The 18,989-nt window shown below is 40.3% G+C and overlaps 1 protein-coding gene across 10 annotated transcripts in view; it reads left to right on the top strand.

The window, feature by feature from the left end:
- Positions 1-18,989, top strand: part of LOC127431961 (ras-responsive element-binding protein 1-like) — a 74,595-nt gene that overhangs the window by 52,460 nt on the left and 3,146 nt on the right. For all 10 annotated transcript variants that reach the window (XM_051682644.1, XM_051682639.1, XM_051682643.1 and 7 more), the window contains 8 exons: positions 252-341; positions 1,320-1,483; positions 11,756-11,906; positions 12,007-12,149; positions 14,715-14,904; positions 15,028-17,572; positions 17,694-17,858; positions 18,188-18,949. In XM_051682644.1, coding sequence (XP_051538604.1) covers positions 252-341; positions 1,320-1,483; positions 11,756-11,906; positions 12,007-12,149; positions 14,715-14,904; positions 15,028-17,572; positions 17,694-17,858; positions 18,188-18,949 — 4,210 coding nt within the window. The remainder of the gene's footprint in view (positions 1-251; positions 342-1,319; positions 1,484-11,755; positions 11,907-12,006; positions 12,150-14,714; positions 14,905-15,027; positions 17,573-17,693; positions 17,859-18,187; positions 18,950-18,989) is intronic.

The raw sequence follows: 18,989 nt of genomic DNA, 5'->3' as shown, positions 1-18,989 counted from the left end.
TTGAAGTAGTTTAAGAAGTTCTGAAAATATTTCAAATTGTAATAGTATTTTTTTCAAGTTATTAATGTCCTGACTGTAGGTTGTGATCAGCTGAATGCCACTTTGGTGAATAAAAGTACCAATTTCTTTCCATAAGAGCAAAATCTGTACTTTTGGCCACCAGTGTGTATGTGTGTGTGTGTGTGTGTGTATGTATATATGTATATATATATTTATTTATTTATTTATTTATTTGTGTATATTTATTTTAGGAAGCCAAAGATGACAGCGGGTGTCTTGTCTGTCCACTCTGTGATAAGGGCTTTCAGACCCAACACCAGCTCACCATGCACATCCGCCAGGTAACACACACACTCTTTTACTTGTCCAGTCCTCATTTCATCTACTGTACAGACTTAAGTCAGAGTAAACACCATATACTGTATAAATAGATGCATAAAAAAAAGTTATCAATGTGTTGAACATTTATGCAACAAAATACTAGAAAGACATACTTTCAATGTTTTGCTGGCTGAATAATCATTATCATGTATACAATAGTGCAACATATGTTAATGTTAAAGTCAAGTTTCCTCAGTCCTTAGTAGTATAGGAATAGGTATAGTGCTTATCTACATTGTTTGTCATGCTAATATGCAGTATCCTTTGGCTATTGTTGGAAGCCACTAGGCCAGAAAGCTTGGAAGCGTTCTGTAAAGTTGATGGGCAAGACAATATACACTACCTCAATAATGTTAATTTGCTCATTGTCTTTATCGATTGTGCTTGTTCCACTTTTTTTATTTTTACTCCGTAAATAAGCAAGTTGCTGAAACCCAAAAACTGCCTGTATGAATTTTAGAGGTCAACTAACAGTGAATTTTGCTGATACGATAACTAAAGTGGTGGGAAAGGCCGATAACCAATTAATCAGCCGATAGTTTTTAAAGTTAATTTATAGAATGTCAAAAACATTTCTTATTCTTTCCTTACTATGATGGGCACAGACAAAGAGTCCTAAATCAATAAAATCCCAGATGCAGTTTATTGTTCAACCAAAATCCCAAAAATAACCAGAAAAAAATGAAGATTTGGTGCATAACATGGGACTTTTTAAAGTATAAGCAAGCCCAAAACACACCGGGTACTCTTATTTTGAAATGATGTAGTGATGAAAAATCTATCGGCATAGATATTTGCCGATAACGATCGTTTCAAAAAGCAACGATCGGCACCGATTAATCTGTAAATCCAATCTATCAATCTACTTCTGATGAATTTTAATATATATATATTTGTTGAACTATAAATTAGCTGACCAAATGTTATTTTTCCTCCAGCACAACACCGATAACGGGACTTCAGACCACTCTTGCAGTATCTGCGGGAAGTCTCTGAGCTCGGCTAGCTCTCTGGACCGCCACATGCTAGTGCACAGTGGAGAGAGACCCTACAAATGCTCTGTGTGCGGTCAGACTTTCACTACCAATGGCAACATGCACAGGTCAGTCCTGGCTACTTTCAAACTAAATGACTGCAGTAGAGCTCTGGTTTGCTACCTGCCATCTGGAGCCAAGATGTGTACCTCAGATTGAAGTCGTCTGCAACTACAAAGATTGTTTTGTGTGTACCAAATTCTAACTGAGTTTACATTTCTTAAAGAGAACATGAAGCAGCTTTGCAAAGCATTGAACTTCCACAGTGATGTATTGCTGATTGAAAGAGAATATATACTACAAAATAATGGTGGGCGGAATTTGATTGGATATTAAGGGGGTGAAACAAACATGCTGTAAGAAAGTAACCAAATATTCAAGATTAAGTGGTAAAATTTCTCCCTTACAAATCTCCCTTACAAAAATCGAAAGCTCTGCCAAACCCCTCTTGCGAACTTTCAACAAATTTATTCAACTCAGTATTTTCACATGCAAGTGAGCTTTGCGGCAAACTCTTCATTAACCGCCTTTTCACTGCCGGGGCAAATGAGGGTGTGCTAGTGCATGCCAGTTGCGTTCCCACTGTCACTTCCATGGCTCGCCGATTACCCTTGGGCCAAACAAAGCCAACTGGGGTTTATTGTCAAAGTCAAAGGCGGAGTTTTGGTCAGAGTTTTCAGCACCAAGATACTTATTCCCCAATTTTTCATATCTAGCCACCAGCTCACTTCAACAGATCAATGGATAATCGAGAATGGAGAATCGGCAGTACTGGTCTGAAGACAAAATCAGGGCTTTTCTGAATATTTGGGCTGATGAAAATGTACAACTTCAGATCGACAGTTTCTGCCGAAACGAAGACGTGATTAAGTATATTGTCACCAAATTTGCCAAGTTGTGTATCCAGCGCACAACAGAACAGTTTCGGGAAAAATTTAAAATATTACGGGGACAGTACAGATTAGCGGCAAATTGTCCATTGTTGCCGAAGGTTTTTGCAAACATTTGCTTGTGAAAATGAGTGGCAAATTTGCGGCAAGTTCTCAGAGCTTTCGTTTTTTGTAAGGCTGTTCACTTAAAAAAAACATTGATTGAACACTAAATAAAATATTAATGATAAAGTTATAACACTTTGGTGAAAGATTGTGAAAACTTTTTTTTATTAAAGTAAATGGGGTCAATTTTGATTGAATTGTCTAAGTTAATAATGTGTAATGTATTTATTATTATTAATTGACTGAGTGCATAATCTTAAACACACAGTGTCTTAACATGCAGTGATTAGTAGCATATGAGCAAGACGTGACACTATAAATGTGTGAGATTTAGGGTAAGAAAGACGTGCAGTAGTAGGACCATCAACACTGTGTCGACAAACCTTCTGCTTAAATATTCTACAGTGAGCTGTAATCCTGAGCTTAGCATTGACATTGTGTCCTAGTTGATTTAAAATGTTTGTGTGTATGTGTGTTTGAGTAAGCAAAATGTGTGCAAATTTTTGTGTTTTCCTAGTGGCTCGATGTTCATCAAATATTAAAACAGAAGCAGTTCCAATTGGTAATAGATTTTTACATTTTCTGAAGAAAATGTAAGTGCAATGCATTGAAGTTGCTAAGGTGTTCTGAGTGGTTGCTAGCATGTTGCTAGGCAGTTGCTAAGGTGTTCTGAGTTGTTCTAAAATGTTTTATGGAGTTGCTAGGTTGTTCTGTGTGGTTGCTATTGCTTGGCAGTTGGTAGGTTGCTATGGGTGATTGCTAGGTAGTTGCTGAGGTGTCATGAGTAGTTCTAGCATGTTGCTGTCGACCGAAGCTGCTACTATGCCGAGAATCGCCTGCTTGCAAATGAAGGAGCCATCTGAGACATGTAAATGACCAATCACAGTTCATTTTGTTGTTACATGCTATCGTGTTTCCACAATAATAGACCAGCGTATATCACATTCTCATTCAAACGGTCCCTATATCAAAACCACGACAGACGCTTGTGCGTTTTATTCTCCCTCTCTCTCCTCAGCAATTCCCTGGAACTGTTAACTGTCTTGTCTAATAATAAAAAGGCAAATATCAATACATTTTCTATCAAATACCGTCTGCCAATATGCGGATATCTAGTTTAAACCTATTTAATTCACAAACCTCACATAACTTGTGGAAATCCAGTGTTTTCTTCCTGTGGAGTTCTCGTATATCTTCATCTAAAGTGCTTTGTAATAGCCTGGATCTAAACTGCGTCCCTCTGACTCATGAATGTTGCACGCCGATCAATCCGTGACACTTCAAGCAGGTGATCCGATGTTCAGTTGCCATGGTGTTCTGGGTGGTTGCTAGTTGGCTGCTTACTGGCCCATATCAAAAAAACCCACTCCAAAGGGTTTTTTATACCTGTTTTATCATCCACAATGTAAAAATCATATATCTAATTAATTTGAAAATAAAGCACCTCAACAAGCTGCACGATTTGAGGTAGGCTATCTTTCATGTCCAGAATGCAAACGGTGCAAGTTATGTGCATACATAAGTATAATACTCAAAGTTAACCCTAAGTGTGAGTAATAGTAATAGAGATGCTTGGCTTAGCAGATACCACCAAAAACATCACATGTTCACATCCATTTTTAAAAGCACAATTTGAGAAGTTTTAGTTTCTCAGAGATGTTGTGACTTTTAGAGAAGTGAAAGCATGTTGGTTGATTACAACCCTCAAGCCTTGCCCTGTCTTTGCCATTTTGTTGAAAAGTTGCACAGAGGATGAGTGTGCCACAAAGATAAATTAAGGCGTTGGTTGTTTGTATATGTTGGTGTGTGTATATGTGTGCTTGTGCTGGGGTTTGTGAACGGGATATCCATGCTCTCATTAAAGTAGAGAGAGCTTTGCAGGAAGTTAAGAGTAACTTCAAAACACCTCCCCCACTTGTCTCTCTCCCCCAATTTTGGTCATGGTATCTTCTCCCAGCAGGCCTCGCTGATGGAGGGGGTAAACACGAACTTCCTCCCCAAGGCTGTGGGGGGGGGGGGGTTGTGTGTATGTGTGTCTCTCTGAGTAAAGATATTTGTGTGCAGGGCTCTTAATTGTTGTTAAAGTTCCCTAGGGTAAGATGGCTTGAATAGACACTCTATAAATCACCGTTCTCTTGTAGTAAGCAGAAGTAAAGTGGAATTGTCAAGCGGCATTGGACATACTACACTAAGTTTGATTTGCATGGAATGTGCGGCTGTGACGGATGTGAAGGGAATCTGGTTTTACTTCATCGGCTGCTACTGCCCTGATAACATGTCCTCTTTGTTTCCAGTGTTGTTGATCTGTCGGAATTTGAATGAGCATAGTTTTAAACTTGATTTTAACATTTTCTAAAGAAAATGAGAGTGGTGTTTGCTCAAGAAAAATGTGAAGATAAATTCAATACATTTCTTGCAGAAAGTTTGTTTACACAGACTTTCTAACGATTCTGTGTTTTTCAAGATTCTGTGTTGCGCGATGTAGAATCAAAAGAAGAGTCGTTATATAGGAGTGATTTATTCAGGAGCCGCACTACTGGCCGTGCTGTTATGTTTCATGCTGTAGATTCAAAAGAACCGGCTCAAAAGAGTCATTAGTTAAGGAATCGGACTACACTGGTCACACTGTAGATTCAAAACAACCGGCTCATCAGGGCTTCAGACTGCGACTAAAATGGTCACAAATGTGACCAAAATAAATAATTGCGACATAATTTAAAATCGACACTGGCGGGGGCGTGAGTAGCTCAGCGAGTACTGACGCTGACTACCACTCCTGGAGTCGTGAGTTCGAATCCAGGGTGTGCCGAGTGACTCCAGCCAGGTCTCCTAAGCAACCAAATTGGCCCGGTTGCTAACCTCCTCGTGGTCACGATTAGTGGTTCTTGCTCTCAATGGGGCATGTGGTAAGTTGTGCGTGGATCGCGGAGAGTAGCATGAGCCTCCACATGCTGTGAGTCTCCGCGGTGTCATACAAAGTGAGCCACGTTATAAGATGCGCGGATTGACAGTCTCAGAAGCAGAGGCAATTGGGACTTGTCCTCCGCCACCCGGATTGAGGAACTGCGCCACCACGAGGACCTACTAAGTAGTGGGAATTGGGTATTCCAAATTGGGGAGAAAAGGGGATTAAAAAAAATAAATAAAAATTGACACTGAATTACATCACTAGAGAGCATGCCAGTGTGTCTTATGTCACTTTTCACCCTTTGTTAAATTGAGCTCGCTGCACGCAAAACAACAAACACAGCACAAGCCATAATGTCTGATTCATGGACGAATGACCCTTTTGAATTTTTTTTTTTCTTTCAATGAATTACCAGAAAAGATTCACGAAAAAATTTTAAACTCCAGAGCTCGGGTTAGCAGTTTGAATCAGAGTCACTTTCTGAGCGAATACAGTGAATTGGCCATCAGTGAGTTTACAACTGACAACCAGATTACCGGAGTACTGGACATTTATAACATGTGATCACTGATGATCTTCTGTTGATGAATTAGCCTACTAGTCATTTTGTTATATGAAAATGTTCACTTTGTAGTGTTTAAATTGTAATACATTGTAAATGATTGTATACGTGCATATTTTGTCTACCTTATTTGTTTGTGAGAGCACCTTAAGGACATTTCAATATAAGAGTCCCTGGTGTACAGTGCATTCATAAAGCATTCAGACCCCTTCATTTTTTCACATTTTGTTATGTTGCAGCCTTATGCTAAAATGCTTTAAATTATTTAATTTTTTTCTCACACAAATCTACACTCCATACCCCATAATGACAAAGCAAAAACCAGATTTTCTATAACTTTACAAATTTATAAAAAAAAACTGAAATATCACATTGACATAAGTATTCAGACCCTTTGCTGTGACACTTGAAATTTAGCTCAGGTGCATCCCATTTCTCTGGATCATCTTTGAATGATCTTAATGAAACCCTGCTCCAGAGCGCTCAGGACCTCAGACTGGTCCGAAGGTTCACCTTCCAACAGGACAACGACCCTAAGCACACAGCCAAGACAATGCAAGAGTGGCTTAGGGACAACTTTGTGAATGTCCTTGAGTGGCCCAGCCAGAGCCCGGACTTGAACCCAATCAAACATCTCTGGAGAGACCTGAAAATGGCTGTCCACCGATTTTCCCCATCCAACCTGACAGAGCTTGAGAGGATCTGCAGAGAAGAATGGCAGAAAATCTCCAAATCCAGGTGTGCAAAGCTTGTCGCATCATACCCAAAAAAGACTTGAGGCTGTAATCGCTGTCAAAGGTGCTTCAACTAAGTACTGAGTTAAGGGTCTGAATACTTATGTCAATGTGATATTTCAGTTTTTTCTTTTTTATAAATTTGCAAAGTTATCAAAAATCTGGTTTTTGCTTCATCATTATGTGATATGGAGTGTGAAAAAATAATAATTTAAAGCATTCAGCATTAGGCTGCCACATAACAAAATATAAAAAAATGAAGGGGTCTGAATACTTTCTGAATGCACTGTATATTTGGCTGGTTTATAATTGATAGTCCTGCATTATGTTTTAAATTCTTTTTTCTGGTTAATATTGGTATTTTGGTAGCTAAATAAACTGCATGTGGAATTTCATTCAATTTTGACTCTTGTAGTGTCTGGGCTGCCCAGTCACAGTAAGGAAAGACTAGGAACATTTTGGATATCATGATTTTATATATATAAAATATACATTGTCTATATGTAGACAATACAATTGTCATGAAAATATTTCTTGCATTTCGCCCAGCCCTATTGAGGATAGAGGTTTAGAACAAATGAATTACAGATTGTATGTTCAGAATGTTTCCTGGGTCAAAAATATTCTTCGGTGGTGACTGATGTATACGGTCGTCCACATGCTCGTTATTACTTAAAGGTGCATTCAGTAATTTTTTTTTTTCTCATTTAAAAAGATTTACTTCTAAAGAAATACATTTTAATTTTGAAACGCATGTATAAAATCATGACCACTCACGTGAGATGAAGAGTCCAGTCATATCAGTAACCTTATAAAAGCTGTTTTATTCTTCGTAGAGAGGGTCCCATCATGGGGGCTGCCATTTTAGAATCACATGACCATCTGATTACTACTCGCTTAACCTCAGTAACCACCCTGTGATTTGACACTTTCACTCAGGGATAAAATGAATCCTGGCTGACTGTGAATTGTGAATTTCTACTATGGCATCGACAACTGAAAACTATTGTGTTTAAATAATGATGCTTCCAAGCCACTGAGTGTCAGTGTAAGTCCAAGAAGACATATTCAAAAAATGTGTGCACCTTATAATTGTATTTCATATTATCATTAGATATGAGTTGTTTTTCACCGTCTAAGTATATAGATCTTTTGAATTCAACACAGATTTTTTATGATTTTTTTTTTTTTTTACTTTAAGGTGCTATGTGAAATCAAACTAAATTTAATAAACACCTTATTTTACACACACACACACACACACACACACACACATATATATATATATATATATAGAAAGACTAGCTACATTGACCTAACTATTAAAATGAGGAGCCATCCATGGTCTTACCTATGCTTATGGCATTGCCTTATATATTTATAAGGGAAAAGGGGTTTAAAGTGTGATGAGAAGCATATTTAGCATGTATAAAGTGCAGAACATGAGATGAATGTTATTAGTTTTGTTTTGGCTAAAAATTTTGCTTGGGTGGCTGCCGAAAATTCTTTAATGCAGGAAAAACCCTGATGTTAAATTACATCGTTTTTCCTAAACGTTCTATGATGCTATTCGTGCTAGATATGAAATCTTTCTTACATATAAACCTTTTAGAAGTTAAAAATAAAAGTATATGTTTCAAAACTGGCAAAAGTTGACTGGTGGTTTTGAGGCCTCATGCATGTTCAGGAAGCTGGGAGCCGTCTTGTTGCCAAAGCATCACATGGAATGGGGAGGGAGGGCTGGGAGGAGGGAGTAGCTGTTGCCATGGAGAAAGATCACAACCGAGAAGAGTCGGCACACAGTCTGATTGGTTCCTTTTATTTGCTTTTGCCCTTTCAGCCTCAGTTACACTGCTGAACGGCCACAGGTTTAAAGGAGGTGCCCTTGCTTTGACTTTGCTTTAAAAAGAGGAAACTTTCTGACACCACAGTGCCCTCTGTCTTTGCTCTGCGAGAGTGCGATGGAATGCTCGGATTGGATGGAATGGGCCTGTTTATGCATCAGCAAGTTTTATGATCCTGTACAGATTAGCCAGCCTGCTTGTAAAATGCCCATATTGACATCCTTGATTCAAGGACAGGAAGCTTAAAAGGATATTTCTCCCAGAAATGAACATGTTGTTATCATATACACACCTTCATGACATTTTTTCTTCTGTGGACACAAAAAGAGATGTTAGGCTGGATGACAGCCGTACATAAGATATAATGAAAGTGTATGGTGACTGAGGTGGTCATTCTGCCTAACATCTTCTATTGGGTTCTACAGAAAAAAGAAAGTTATACAGGTTTGGAGTAAATGATGAGAGAATTTCTATTTATGGATGAACCATCCTTTTAAGTCTAATGCTTTTAGGACAAAAAAAAAAAAAAAAGTACCTGCCACACCATTATTCATAAAATTTTAAATGAATTATTCATGGTTCATCCTGTTTTGAATGACAGTCGGAGCCATGCAGAACACATCGTTATTGTGTACAAGCAACTTGCAGCTAGTTAGGATTCTACAGAGGACTCAAGTTACCTTCCTTTATGAGGTTAAAGTATTGATGGTTTCCATCCAATCACAGTTTGCTGACTTGGCAGTGTTGGTTTTCTGTGATTGGTCAGAGGCGAGGTCAGAGTCCAGAGCCGAGAGATATAACAGACTGTCAGGTCCCCACACGGGCGTCCAGCATGCTGCCTGCTATTAATAAACCACTGACTGCAGAGTGAAAACTGAGACCTACAGGACCAGGGATGTGTGACCTTTTTTCACACTTGCACATGCATGTACACTAATCTGAAGAACTTTTTATAAAACAATATTAATAGGTATCTTTTGTAGATTTGATTTTGTGAACAATTAATACAAATCTTTTTGTATTAGCCATATTAGTATCTGTTTGCAATAGTTTCATTGAGACAAAAGATTTATACATTTTGGAACTTTGGAACATAAATCAAGCATCTTTTTATTCATCTATTTATGGCCTCCACCTCCTATTTCGACTTCCTGGTTTCCGCAATATCTCCCTTGAAAATTAAGAGGATCAACTTCTGGCCCTTTCCATGCAACATTACCACTCCTTCCGCTGATCTCTCCTTGCCATCTTGGACTCCAAATATGCACTTATAATGGTTTGGTGATAATTGCAGGAGTTTCAGCCCATTAGCATTGGGTCCCAATAGGATGCACAGGGGTTCCTCTCCCCTAAATAGCCAGAATATTATTCATGAATTACCCTTGTCTATCAAATAAGTGGGAGGTAACCAACTACTAAGATTCTAATATGCACTTTCAACATTCTGTCCATTTTATTTTCAGTAATTAACAAGCTTAAGATACTCCCTTCTAAATCGTAGCTTTTATGCTTCTGTCTCTTTAAGATCGTGCTGTAGCTTTACCTTCTTTTGTAAATTACTACCAGGATAGTACATATACGTTTCAGAGACCTCTATTCAATGTGTGCATTTATGTGATTTGAATTACATGTAATTTTTAGAGCATTTCCTAATCTACAGTCAAATTTTAGAATGACATTTAGCAGATGTTTTCATGACGATTAAGGAGCCATTCACACTTTAACATTGTTTTTTTTCTTTTTCTTTTTTTATCTGTCTGCACAGTTTTTTAATGTAAACATTCGCTAGACATCTTAGACCGTTGCGCAATGTTTCACTGTTAAAAGAACTATCAACTTTTAAAAACGCATCTCGATTAGGATGGGGGGAAAACTATTCTGTTACAAATCGTGATTCCCTGATGAAAAATCGATTTTTTTAAAAAAAATACACATTTTGCTTAATACACTATAATATAATATAATATTCTAATGGAAGATAAATGTTGATAGAAGTAATGTTCCTGGGTATTTTTCAGGAGTCATTATGCAGATTCTTTCTGACATTCCCAGAATAAATAGTTGCATTAAAAAGGCTCAAACAGTTGGATGCCATGAACTACATGTTGCGCCAGTGCAATATTTATAATCTAACAGCTATGCACTTTGAATGCGGAGCCAGGATGAAGTAGCTCAGTGGTAAAGATGCTGGCTACCACCCCTGGAGCTCACTAGTTCGCTAGTTCAAATCCCAGGGCGTGCTGAGTGACTCCAGCCAGGTCTCCTATGCAACCAAATTGGCATGGGGTAACCTCCTCGTGGTCGCTATAATGTGGTTCGTTCTCAGTGGGGTGCATGGGGAGTTCAGCGTGGTTGCCGCGGTGGATGAAGTGAAGCCTCCACACACGCTATGTCTCCGTGGCAACGCACTCAACAAGGCATGTGATAAGATGCGCAGGTTGACAGTCTCAGACGATTTCTCTAAAAACAAGACTTAATACTTTATGCCATTTTGCTTGTCAAGTAAATATATTTTGCTTGAAGAATGTTTAGATATTTTTACTGGAAAGCAAGACAAAAATATCAAATAACTAAATATTTACAATTAAAATATTTTTTCAGTGAAATAATACATGGATTCCTTTCCTAGTCGACTAATAGCTCAGACAACGAATAATCGATTATGAAAATTGGGACTGTAGTTTTGCACATCTCTACCTTTTACCTGCAATTTCTGTATTACAAAGTGAAAGAATTGTTAAGTCAGACACAACTGTTCCTCAAACATTTCTTTCGTTAAAAAAAGGGGGGGTATACCTACAGAATCGGACATATATCATATCGGCAACTAAATATCATTGCAATATCGAATCGGGATGTCTATGAAAATTCTCAATCCTAATCATGACATTTGCATTCATGTTTTGCGCTGCGTCTGGATTCTCTAAACACATGAGCGCATTCTGTGTGAACAGCCCCTTAGAATGTAAATAAATTAGCTTTTTAAAATGTTTATTATATTTATATACATGCTTTCCAAATCCTGCACCCTTTAATAAATGACTTGCCAACATGCATGTGCTTACTCAACTTAAAAGCGTCTGCTAAATGAATACATTTTAAAGTGTGTATGAGCTTAGCAGTGATTTCATGAAAAGAAGGCTGAAGCTGGATGAGTTGTCAAGGTCAAAACTTGTACTCAAGTCTGTCAGTGAAAGCAGAGTGCTCACCATGCTTTCCACTGCAAGGACAACAATGGGTGATCATTTAATATCAAACAGACTCTTTTGAAGGACACTCTTTTCTCTTTTTTTACAGACACATGAAAATCCACGAGAAGGACTCTGCCACCTCCATCCCCAGCAGTCCCACCCTGTCTCCACCCAAGCGAAGACGCTCCTCTGTCACCAGGCGCAAACTAAGCCAGGAGGAGGACAGCGAGCGGACAGACGAGCCATCCAGCAAAAAGGTAGTTGTAACCTCCACCATCTTACCCAGTGCCACCTCTGCCCCAGGAGGATGCGCTCTGAGTGGGCTATATGTAGCTGACGGTGACCTGTGTGCCACAGGTCCTGGAGGATAGTGGGGCAGACGAGCAGGGTTTAAACAGAGGGCAAGAGGAAGTGCTGACCTGCACTATCTGCTTCAAGATCCTTACCTCCAAAAACGAACTTGACGCCCACATGGAGATGCATCCTGACACTACACTGAGGTATACACAAGCATACATTCACTTACAGGTGCACATAAATGCAAACAGTTTTGGGGAAAGTAACATGCTACCTTATTTCTAGTAAAAAGGTAGCTAATTATACTTCATAGTTACTTTTTATTGAAAGTTTTTTTTTTTTTTTTTTTTTTTTGCATTACTTTTTGTTTACTGATACTTCCAGAATGGTAGTGCTTATAGGTGGGTTTTTAATTATTATTCAAAGTGGTATTTTTGATATTGCCAATTGTCCCACTCAAATATTTTGCATGCAACGACTATCATATAGACATCACACAACTTGCAGTGTAGACAGTCTTTTTTTTTTTTATTTGAATGGGAACATAAAATGTCACGTGCTGCGCAGGCCTACATTATGGGTAATGTAGAAGTTGTCAACTTTATGTACTTACATTAAAAAGTAATGCACATTACTACAATTAACTCTGGTATTTTGGTGTAAATTAAAAAAGTAGCGTGCTATGTGACTGTGTAAACGCATTACCCCCAATACTCAACATAAACACTATTCTAAATCATGTATTTTATATCAGAGATTTGTGAAGAGGCATGATTTTAATGCATTAAAACTGACAGGGTTGGTAATAAAGAACTATTTAAGGTTTGATAATGGGACTTAGTTTTAGCCTATCCTATACTTTCCGCTCAGTATATTATAGCTGTCCATTATACTCAGGTAGGAATGTTGTCTCTTTGTTTGTCTGAGGTGGGAGTTGTATTGCAGGGGGACACCAGTAGCTGGGGCTTTAGGCTGGATCCCTGCAGTTGCTGGGAGATATAGTGGCATGCTTTGTGCTGGAACAGTCATAATTTAACACATCCGAATAGAGAGTGGGCAACTCCTCTTGCTTACCAAACATGCAAAGCACTTTTGTTTCACTGTCCTTATATAAAGTTTGTTTTGCTTGACTTCTTTGTTCATCTTTTATATTCATGTACTAACATGCATCCCTACACATACTTTTTTTTTATACCATTTGACATGTTTTATGGATTGCCCTGAAGAGTATTAGACTATAATGAAGCAATATTTGGTTTTGCGTTTTGAAATACTGGTTTTATTTAATTATTTGGCTAGACAACTCAAACATTATTAGCTTTACAGTAAATAATCCTGCCTACACAACTGTAATCCTGTTTGCATGTCCCATCCCATTTATGAGAGACCTAAGAGGTTCTTCCTTTCCTCCCTGCATGTGGCCCCCAGGCTTTGGGCAAGGGAGTGGCAAGTAGAGGAAAGGGGGAAGAAAATGGAGAGGAAGGGACAACAGAGGTTGTGTGGTTGAGGAGGGGGAGTATAATGAGACACAGAAGGAGATTTCTGCAAGATGCATTCTGCAGGACATCTTGGTAGCTTTGTGTTCATGCATGCATGCATGCATGCATGCATGTGTGTGAGGTGGTAGCTGTGTCCTTGGAGACGTTAGTCTGCAGACTATCCCTCTTAAGCCACTCAACTGACAGCTAGCTTCTCTAACTCCAATTAATGTAAAGCTACACAGGATGGCTGTAGGTGAAGGAACTTAGCAGGGGTTGGCTGGTTGAGTTTCAGAGCAGTGTTATTGTTGTATGAAGTACTGCAAATTTAGCACTAATCCTGCATAATCACAAGAACTAAGAGTGCTAGTTAAGGGGATCTAGACGGCTGTGAATTGGGTTCTACTGTGACCGTTTTTAAGGCAAAATACACACGCATACACATGCAGAAACAAGGATGCTTTCAGGATACAGATGTGTGATCTGTCTCACCCAAACTCACCCCTTCCAAGTAAGACAGACACTCCAAAATGTAAACACTATAATAAAACTGATAGTTCCGACTTTGATATCTGATTGGATTAACCATGTTCAAAGCCTTTGTAAAATAGCCAACAGCAACAACAGCATCCTGGAAAGGCAATGGTAAGTGCTTAGTGTAATTACAGGCAATGGTGCTTGAGTACTCTTCGTAACAGAAAGTTACATTTAAAATAAAAATACACACACACACACACACACACACACACACACATATATATTATAAAACCATTCACAAGCAATGCTCCTTAACCTGTTATCACTTTAGCACATTGTCTCTCAGACACCCTCAAACACTCAGACTGCTATGTTGCCCCTTGCGTGGCATTGTGTATGTCTGCTGAGATGAAAGCCGCTTACAGTCTCTGTGGACACGTCGTCACCATGATCAGGGGCAGGGCATGCGATAAGACCCATGCACAGCGTCACAGACATTAGCCAGCTGTCTCTGTAGCACCCAACAAACACAGAAAGAGAGCTGTTGTAGGCTAGGGTGTGGTTGTCATCCACTTTCCAACTCTTGGTTAACTCACTCAGAAAACCCAAGCTGTGTTTTTCTCTGTGGGTATGTCTGGGATGCATGCATCTCTACAGCACATTGAAGTTTCTTTGTAATGATTCTCAGTTTATTTTATTTTACTTTTTTTGTCAGTTTGCTATTGGGTATGATCCTATGCAAATTAATATGCATATTAAATGTTGTAACAATGTGTGTGGTGCAGCGTCTTACATAACAGTTTTTATTTCTAGATGTGATTTATGCTGTATCTCGTTCCGGACTCCCCGTGGTTTGCTTCGCCACAATGCAGCTACCCATAAGCAGCTGCCCACAGACCCCAATGGGCGACCCTTTATCCAGAACAACTCCTCCATCCCTCTTGGATTTAATGACCTGGCTTTCATTGACTTTTCATGCCACAAGTTCCCTCAAATTGCCCAGGTAAGCAACTAAAGATGGGTGGTTTTCTGTGGTTACTCTGTGTCCACACAGTATGTAGCATGTTTATATCTAGCCTGAAAGTTCATATTTTTGTGTACATTTCAATTTTGTTTAAACCCACAGATTTGGTGTGAAACAAACCTTCGCCGATGCACTGGCAAATTTCATCGTTTTGTATGTGACACCTGTGACAAAGCATTCCCTCTTAGTTCAGCTTTGGACCTGCACAAAGCTTCTCATGAGACTTCCATTGGCACACAAAAGACAACTTCACCCTTAATTATAAAAGATGAGATTCCCACTTCTGAGAAAAGCAGTTTCATGGATTCCATTGGCTTGCAGCACATCTCTCAGGTCAAGCCTGCTCTCTCTGAAGAGGATGCCCAACAGGCCAAGCTAGACAGCATCCGGGTTATCTATGTGGAGTCTAACCAGTCCACCGTACCTCAGGAGGCTGGCCTTGTTGGAGGGGTTAACCTGTCTCTTGTAGACCCAGCAACTCTTCAAGGCCTGTCCCATCAAGATGCTCTCAAACTACTATCCCTTCAGCCCTTCCAGAGTGGTTTTCTGGTGCAGCCAGATGGTGGTATGGTGATGAAGCCTGTTTGTGGGGAATCTAGTATGGAGCTTGCTGATATACAACAAATACTCAAAATAGCTTCAGCTGCACCAAACCAGATCGCTCTTCCTCCCTTATCAAAGGCACCTTGCAGTGCCGTGCAGTCGGGCTACAAGCAGATGCCTCCGCTTAAGCCAAAGCCCTTGGTGGCTCCCAGAACCAGTATGGTAGCATCAACCCCACCACCCCTCCTAAACACCCAGCAAGCTTCACTGGGCTGCATCAGCCCCAGCCTCCCACCTCCTGCCAGCCATCCTCTTAAGACTGCCAGGGAGCTCTCCTCATCTTCTGCATCCTCTTCTGCCAGCAACCAGGCTTCCACAGAGAGGATAGAAATGGAGGCTGAGTGTATGGGAGATGCCCATACCCCAATGGACATGGATGAAAGGCATATCAAGCAGGAATTTGGCAAGTTGGAAGAGAACACTGGAAAGAAGGGAACATCTCAAAAAGGCTCATACCCTTGCCGATATTGTGACCAGGTCTTTGCATTCTCTGGTGTGATGCAGGCACATATGCGTTATCATTTGTGCATCCTACCCCACCAATGCAACATCTGTGACTATGTTGCCCCAGACAAGGCAACGCTGATTCGCCATTTGAGAACACATAGTGGTGAGCGGCCCTATATCTGCCGGCTCTGTCATTACCCATTCACTGTCAAGGCTAACTGTGAGCGTCACCTTCGTAAGAAACACATGAAAAACAATCGCAAAGAGATCGAGAAAAACATTAAGTATGTTACCTCGTCCACATCCACAGCAGACATACTTGAGCAGGCTGGGACTAGCGAAACTACCTGTCGCTTTTGTGGGGAGGACCTAAAGTCTTTCCGGGCCCTACAGATTCACTTACGCACCCACAATGGCTGCCAGCGAAAGCCATTTGAGTGCAAGCGCTGTGGAGCAGCCTTCCTCGCTAAGCGTAATTGTATCCATCATCTACTGAAACAACATCCAGAGGTCCAAGAACAGGATATTGAAGAGCACATCATCACCCTAGTAGCTGTATCATCCAAAAATAGCCCAAACCCATCTCCTCTCAACGGAATTTCTCCTAGCACTTTGGTTCAATCTATCAAAGTGGAGGATCTCAGCTTCTATGGTGCAGATATGGATCAACCCCTGGACTTCTCTAACAAAAGTCGTGGGGGTAGCAGTGCTGGAAGTGTGAGTGGATCCCCTGGGATCAAAATTGAACCTACTTTTTATGACCCGTCCATGGAACCCATTGATCTCTCTATTCCTAAGAATCCCGCAAAGAAGCTTAAACAAGACATTGATGCCATGTTTCCAAGAGAGGTTAAGAAAGAACAGTCATCCATTAGCATTCTTGCACAGGCTCTTCAAGCTGATAGGCCCCTTGATGAGAAGTCCCAAAAGCTTGGCTGCTACCAGCTCCCTGTGGCCTTGACCTCCTTGACAGGTAGTACTAATGCTTCAGGAAGGGCCTTGCGTCTAAAGCCCCTGCTTCCTAAACCCTCCTCTACTGCCATGAAGGAGCTTCCACCACTAGCATCCATTGCTCAGATAATTTCCTCTGTTTCGGGTGCCCCTGACCTTCTTAAACGGGAGAACACTAAAAGCCTTCAGCCTGATTCTGATACAAATGGCAGGCAAGAATCACCAGATTCCTTGACAGAGGAGCTCCTCTTAGACAGCTCTAAGAAGAGGTCCAGGAAAAGGCATTCCAACAGCACATCAAAAGAGAAACCTGTGATGATTGCCACAGACCCGAACATCGATTTGGAGTCCAGTGGGGAGTTTGCTAGTGTTGAGAGGATGTTGGCAACCACTGATACCAACAAGTTCAGTGCCTATCTTCAGACTAACACAGTTGAGTTAGCAAGAAAAGGAGGGCAACAGACAAGTGCTAGTGATGAGAAAGAGGTGAAAGATGAGAAACACCCTCCAGCCCAGCAGACTGCTCAACCTTCCAAAGGGAAGAAGAATGCATACTCAAATTCTGTGCAAAAGATGACCTGTCCCTTCTGTCCTAGAGTCTTTCCTTGGGCCAGCTCACTCCAACGCCACATGTTAACACACACAGGTAGTCTTGACAGTAGACAGTTTTTCTGACTACATCACTACAGATTTTATTGTGTTGCTGTGTTACCCATTGTAGAATGTGTGTAAATGTATTATTATTTTTCTTTTCTTAATTCCTACAGGTCAGAAGCCATATCCTTGTCCCCAATGTGATGCCTATTTCTCGACCAAGTCAAACTGTGAGCGGCATCTTTTACGCAAGCATGGTATTTCCAATCGAGTGCTTAGGCGCAATGGTGTCATGTCACAGCATAAGGAAGCTGAGGAGGGCTCACCAGAGAGTGCAGGTACAAATAAGTATATATACTAAAAACATTAAATTGCTTTTATATATAAAAAAAAAAAAACATGTATTGGGTGATGAGCAAATTAGTTTATATGAAAAGTCTCTTAAATCAGAATAATCTAATGGCTAAACTCTTTAATTTTTTGCATAATATAGGGGAGCTTTGAATTATAAAATGAATATAAATATGCTTTAAACTATACACTGTCACATTCAATATTTTATATTTTTTGTTGAAGAGTTTACAGCCGATTGTCAGTCTGACACAGTCATTATTAGAGATTAAATGGCAGCTTGCTCATGTGTAATATGTGTCAATGTGTATTTTAGAGAGCACATCTGAGACTGAACTTCCCGTGGGTGAAGCAATGGATCTCACAAGAGACGACCTTGAGAAACCTGATGCATCTGACGCTGAGAAACCCTCACCAGCTAAGCCGACAGAAGCAGCCATAGAAGAGCCTCTTCCTCACAAAGAGGAGGACTCACCAGCCCTTGAATCTTTGAAGCACAATGACCCAGAAAAACAGGAAGACAATTCCTATAGCAATAAGACCCTTGATTTGACCTCTTCCTCCAAGCCAATAGACTTTAAGTCTGCCGAGAATGACCAGCCACAGTCTTCCCCTGCAGCAGATGGGGACTTGTCTGAGAAAGCAACACTTCAGGAAGAGTCCAAGTTCACCTGCAAAAGTTGCAACAAGAGCTTCCGCTACGCTGCCACCTTGACCAGACATGAGAAAGTTCACCTGCTGGATGTAGCATCAAACTCAACTAATGTACCTTCAAAAGCAGATGATCCAGTTGTGCCTTCTGAAACTAAGAAAGAGGTTGCAGAAGAGGAGGTGGAGAAATTCTTAAGGAAAGGCACAGCAGAGAATGAGGGAATGGGCAGTGTGGCGGAGAGTGGTTCTGAGGAGGATAAAGAGGAGCGGAGTGATGAAGAGGGAGCCGCAACTGAACCAAAGAGCGCTGAGGGAGAGGCAGGGGAATCTGGCAGCAAGCCGGACAAGAGGAAAAAGGTGTGCAATATATGTAACAAACGTTTCTGGAGCCTTCAAGACCTCACCAGACACACACGCTCTCACACAGGTAACGAACACATTACAATACTGAAAGTTTTAATCTGTAC

The sequence above is a fragment of the Myxocyprinus asiaticus genome, chromosome 41 (assembly GCF_019703515.2).
Source record: "Myxocyprinus asiaticus isolate MX2 ecotype Aquarium Trade chromosome 41, UBuf_Myxa_2, whole genome shotgun sequence".
NCBI classification, from domain to species: Eukaryota; Metazoa; Chordata; class Actinopteri; order Cypriniformes; family Catostomidae; genus Myxocyprinus; species Myxocyprinus asiaticus.
The sequence above is the reverse complement of the archived record's forward strand: the minus strand, read 5'-3'. Positions and strand labels throughout refer to the sequence as shown.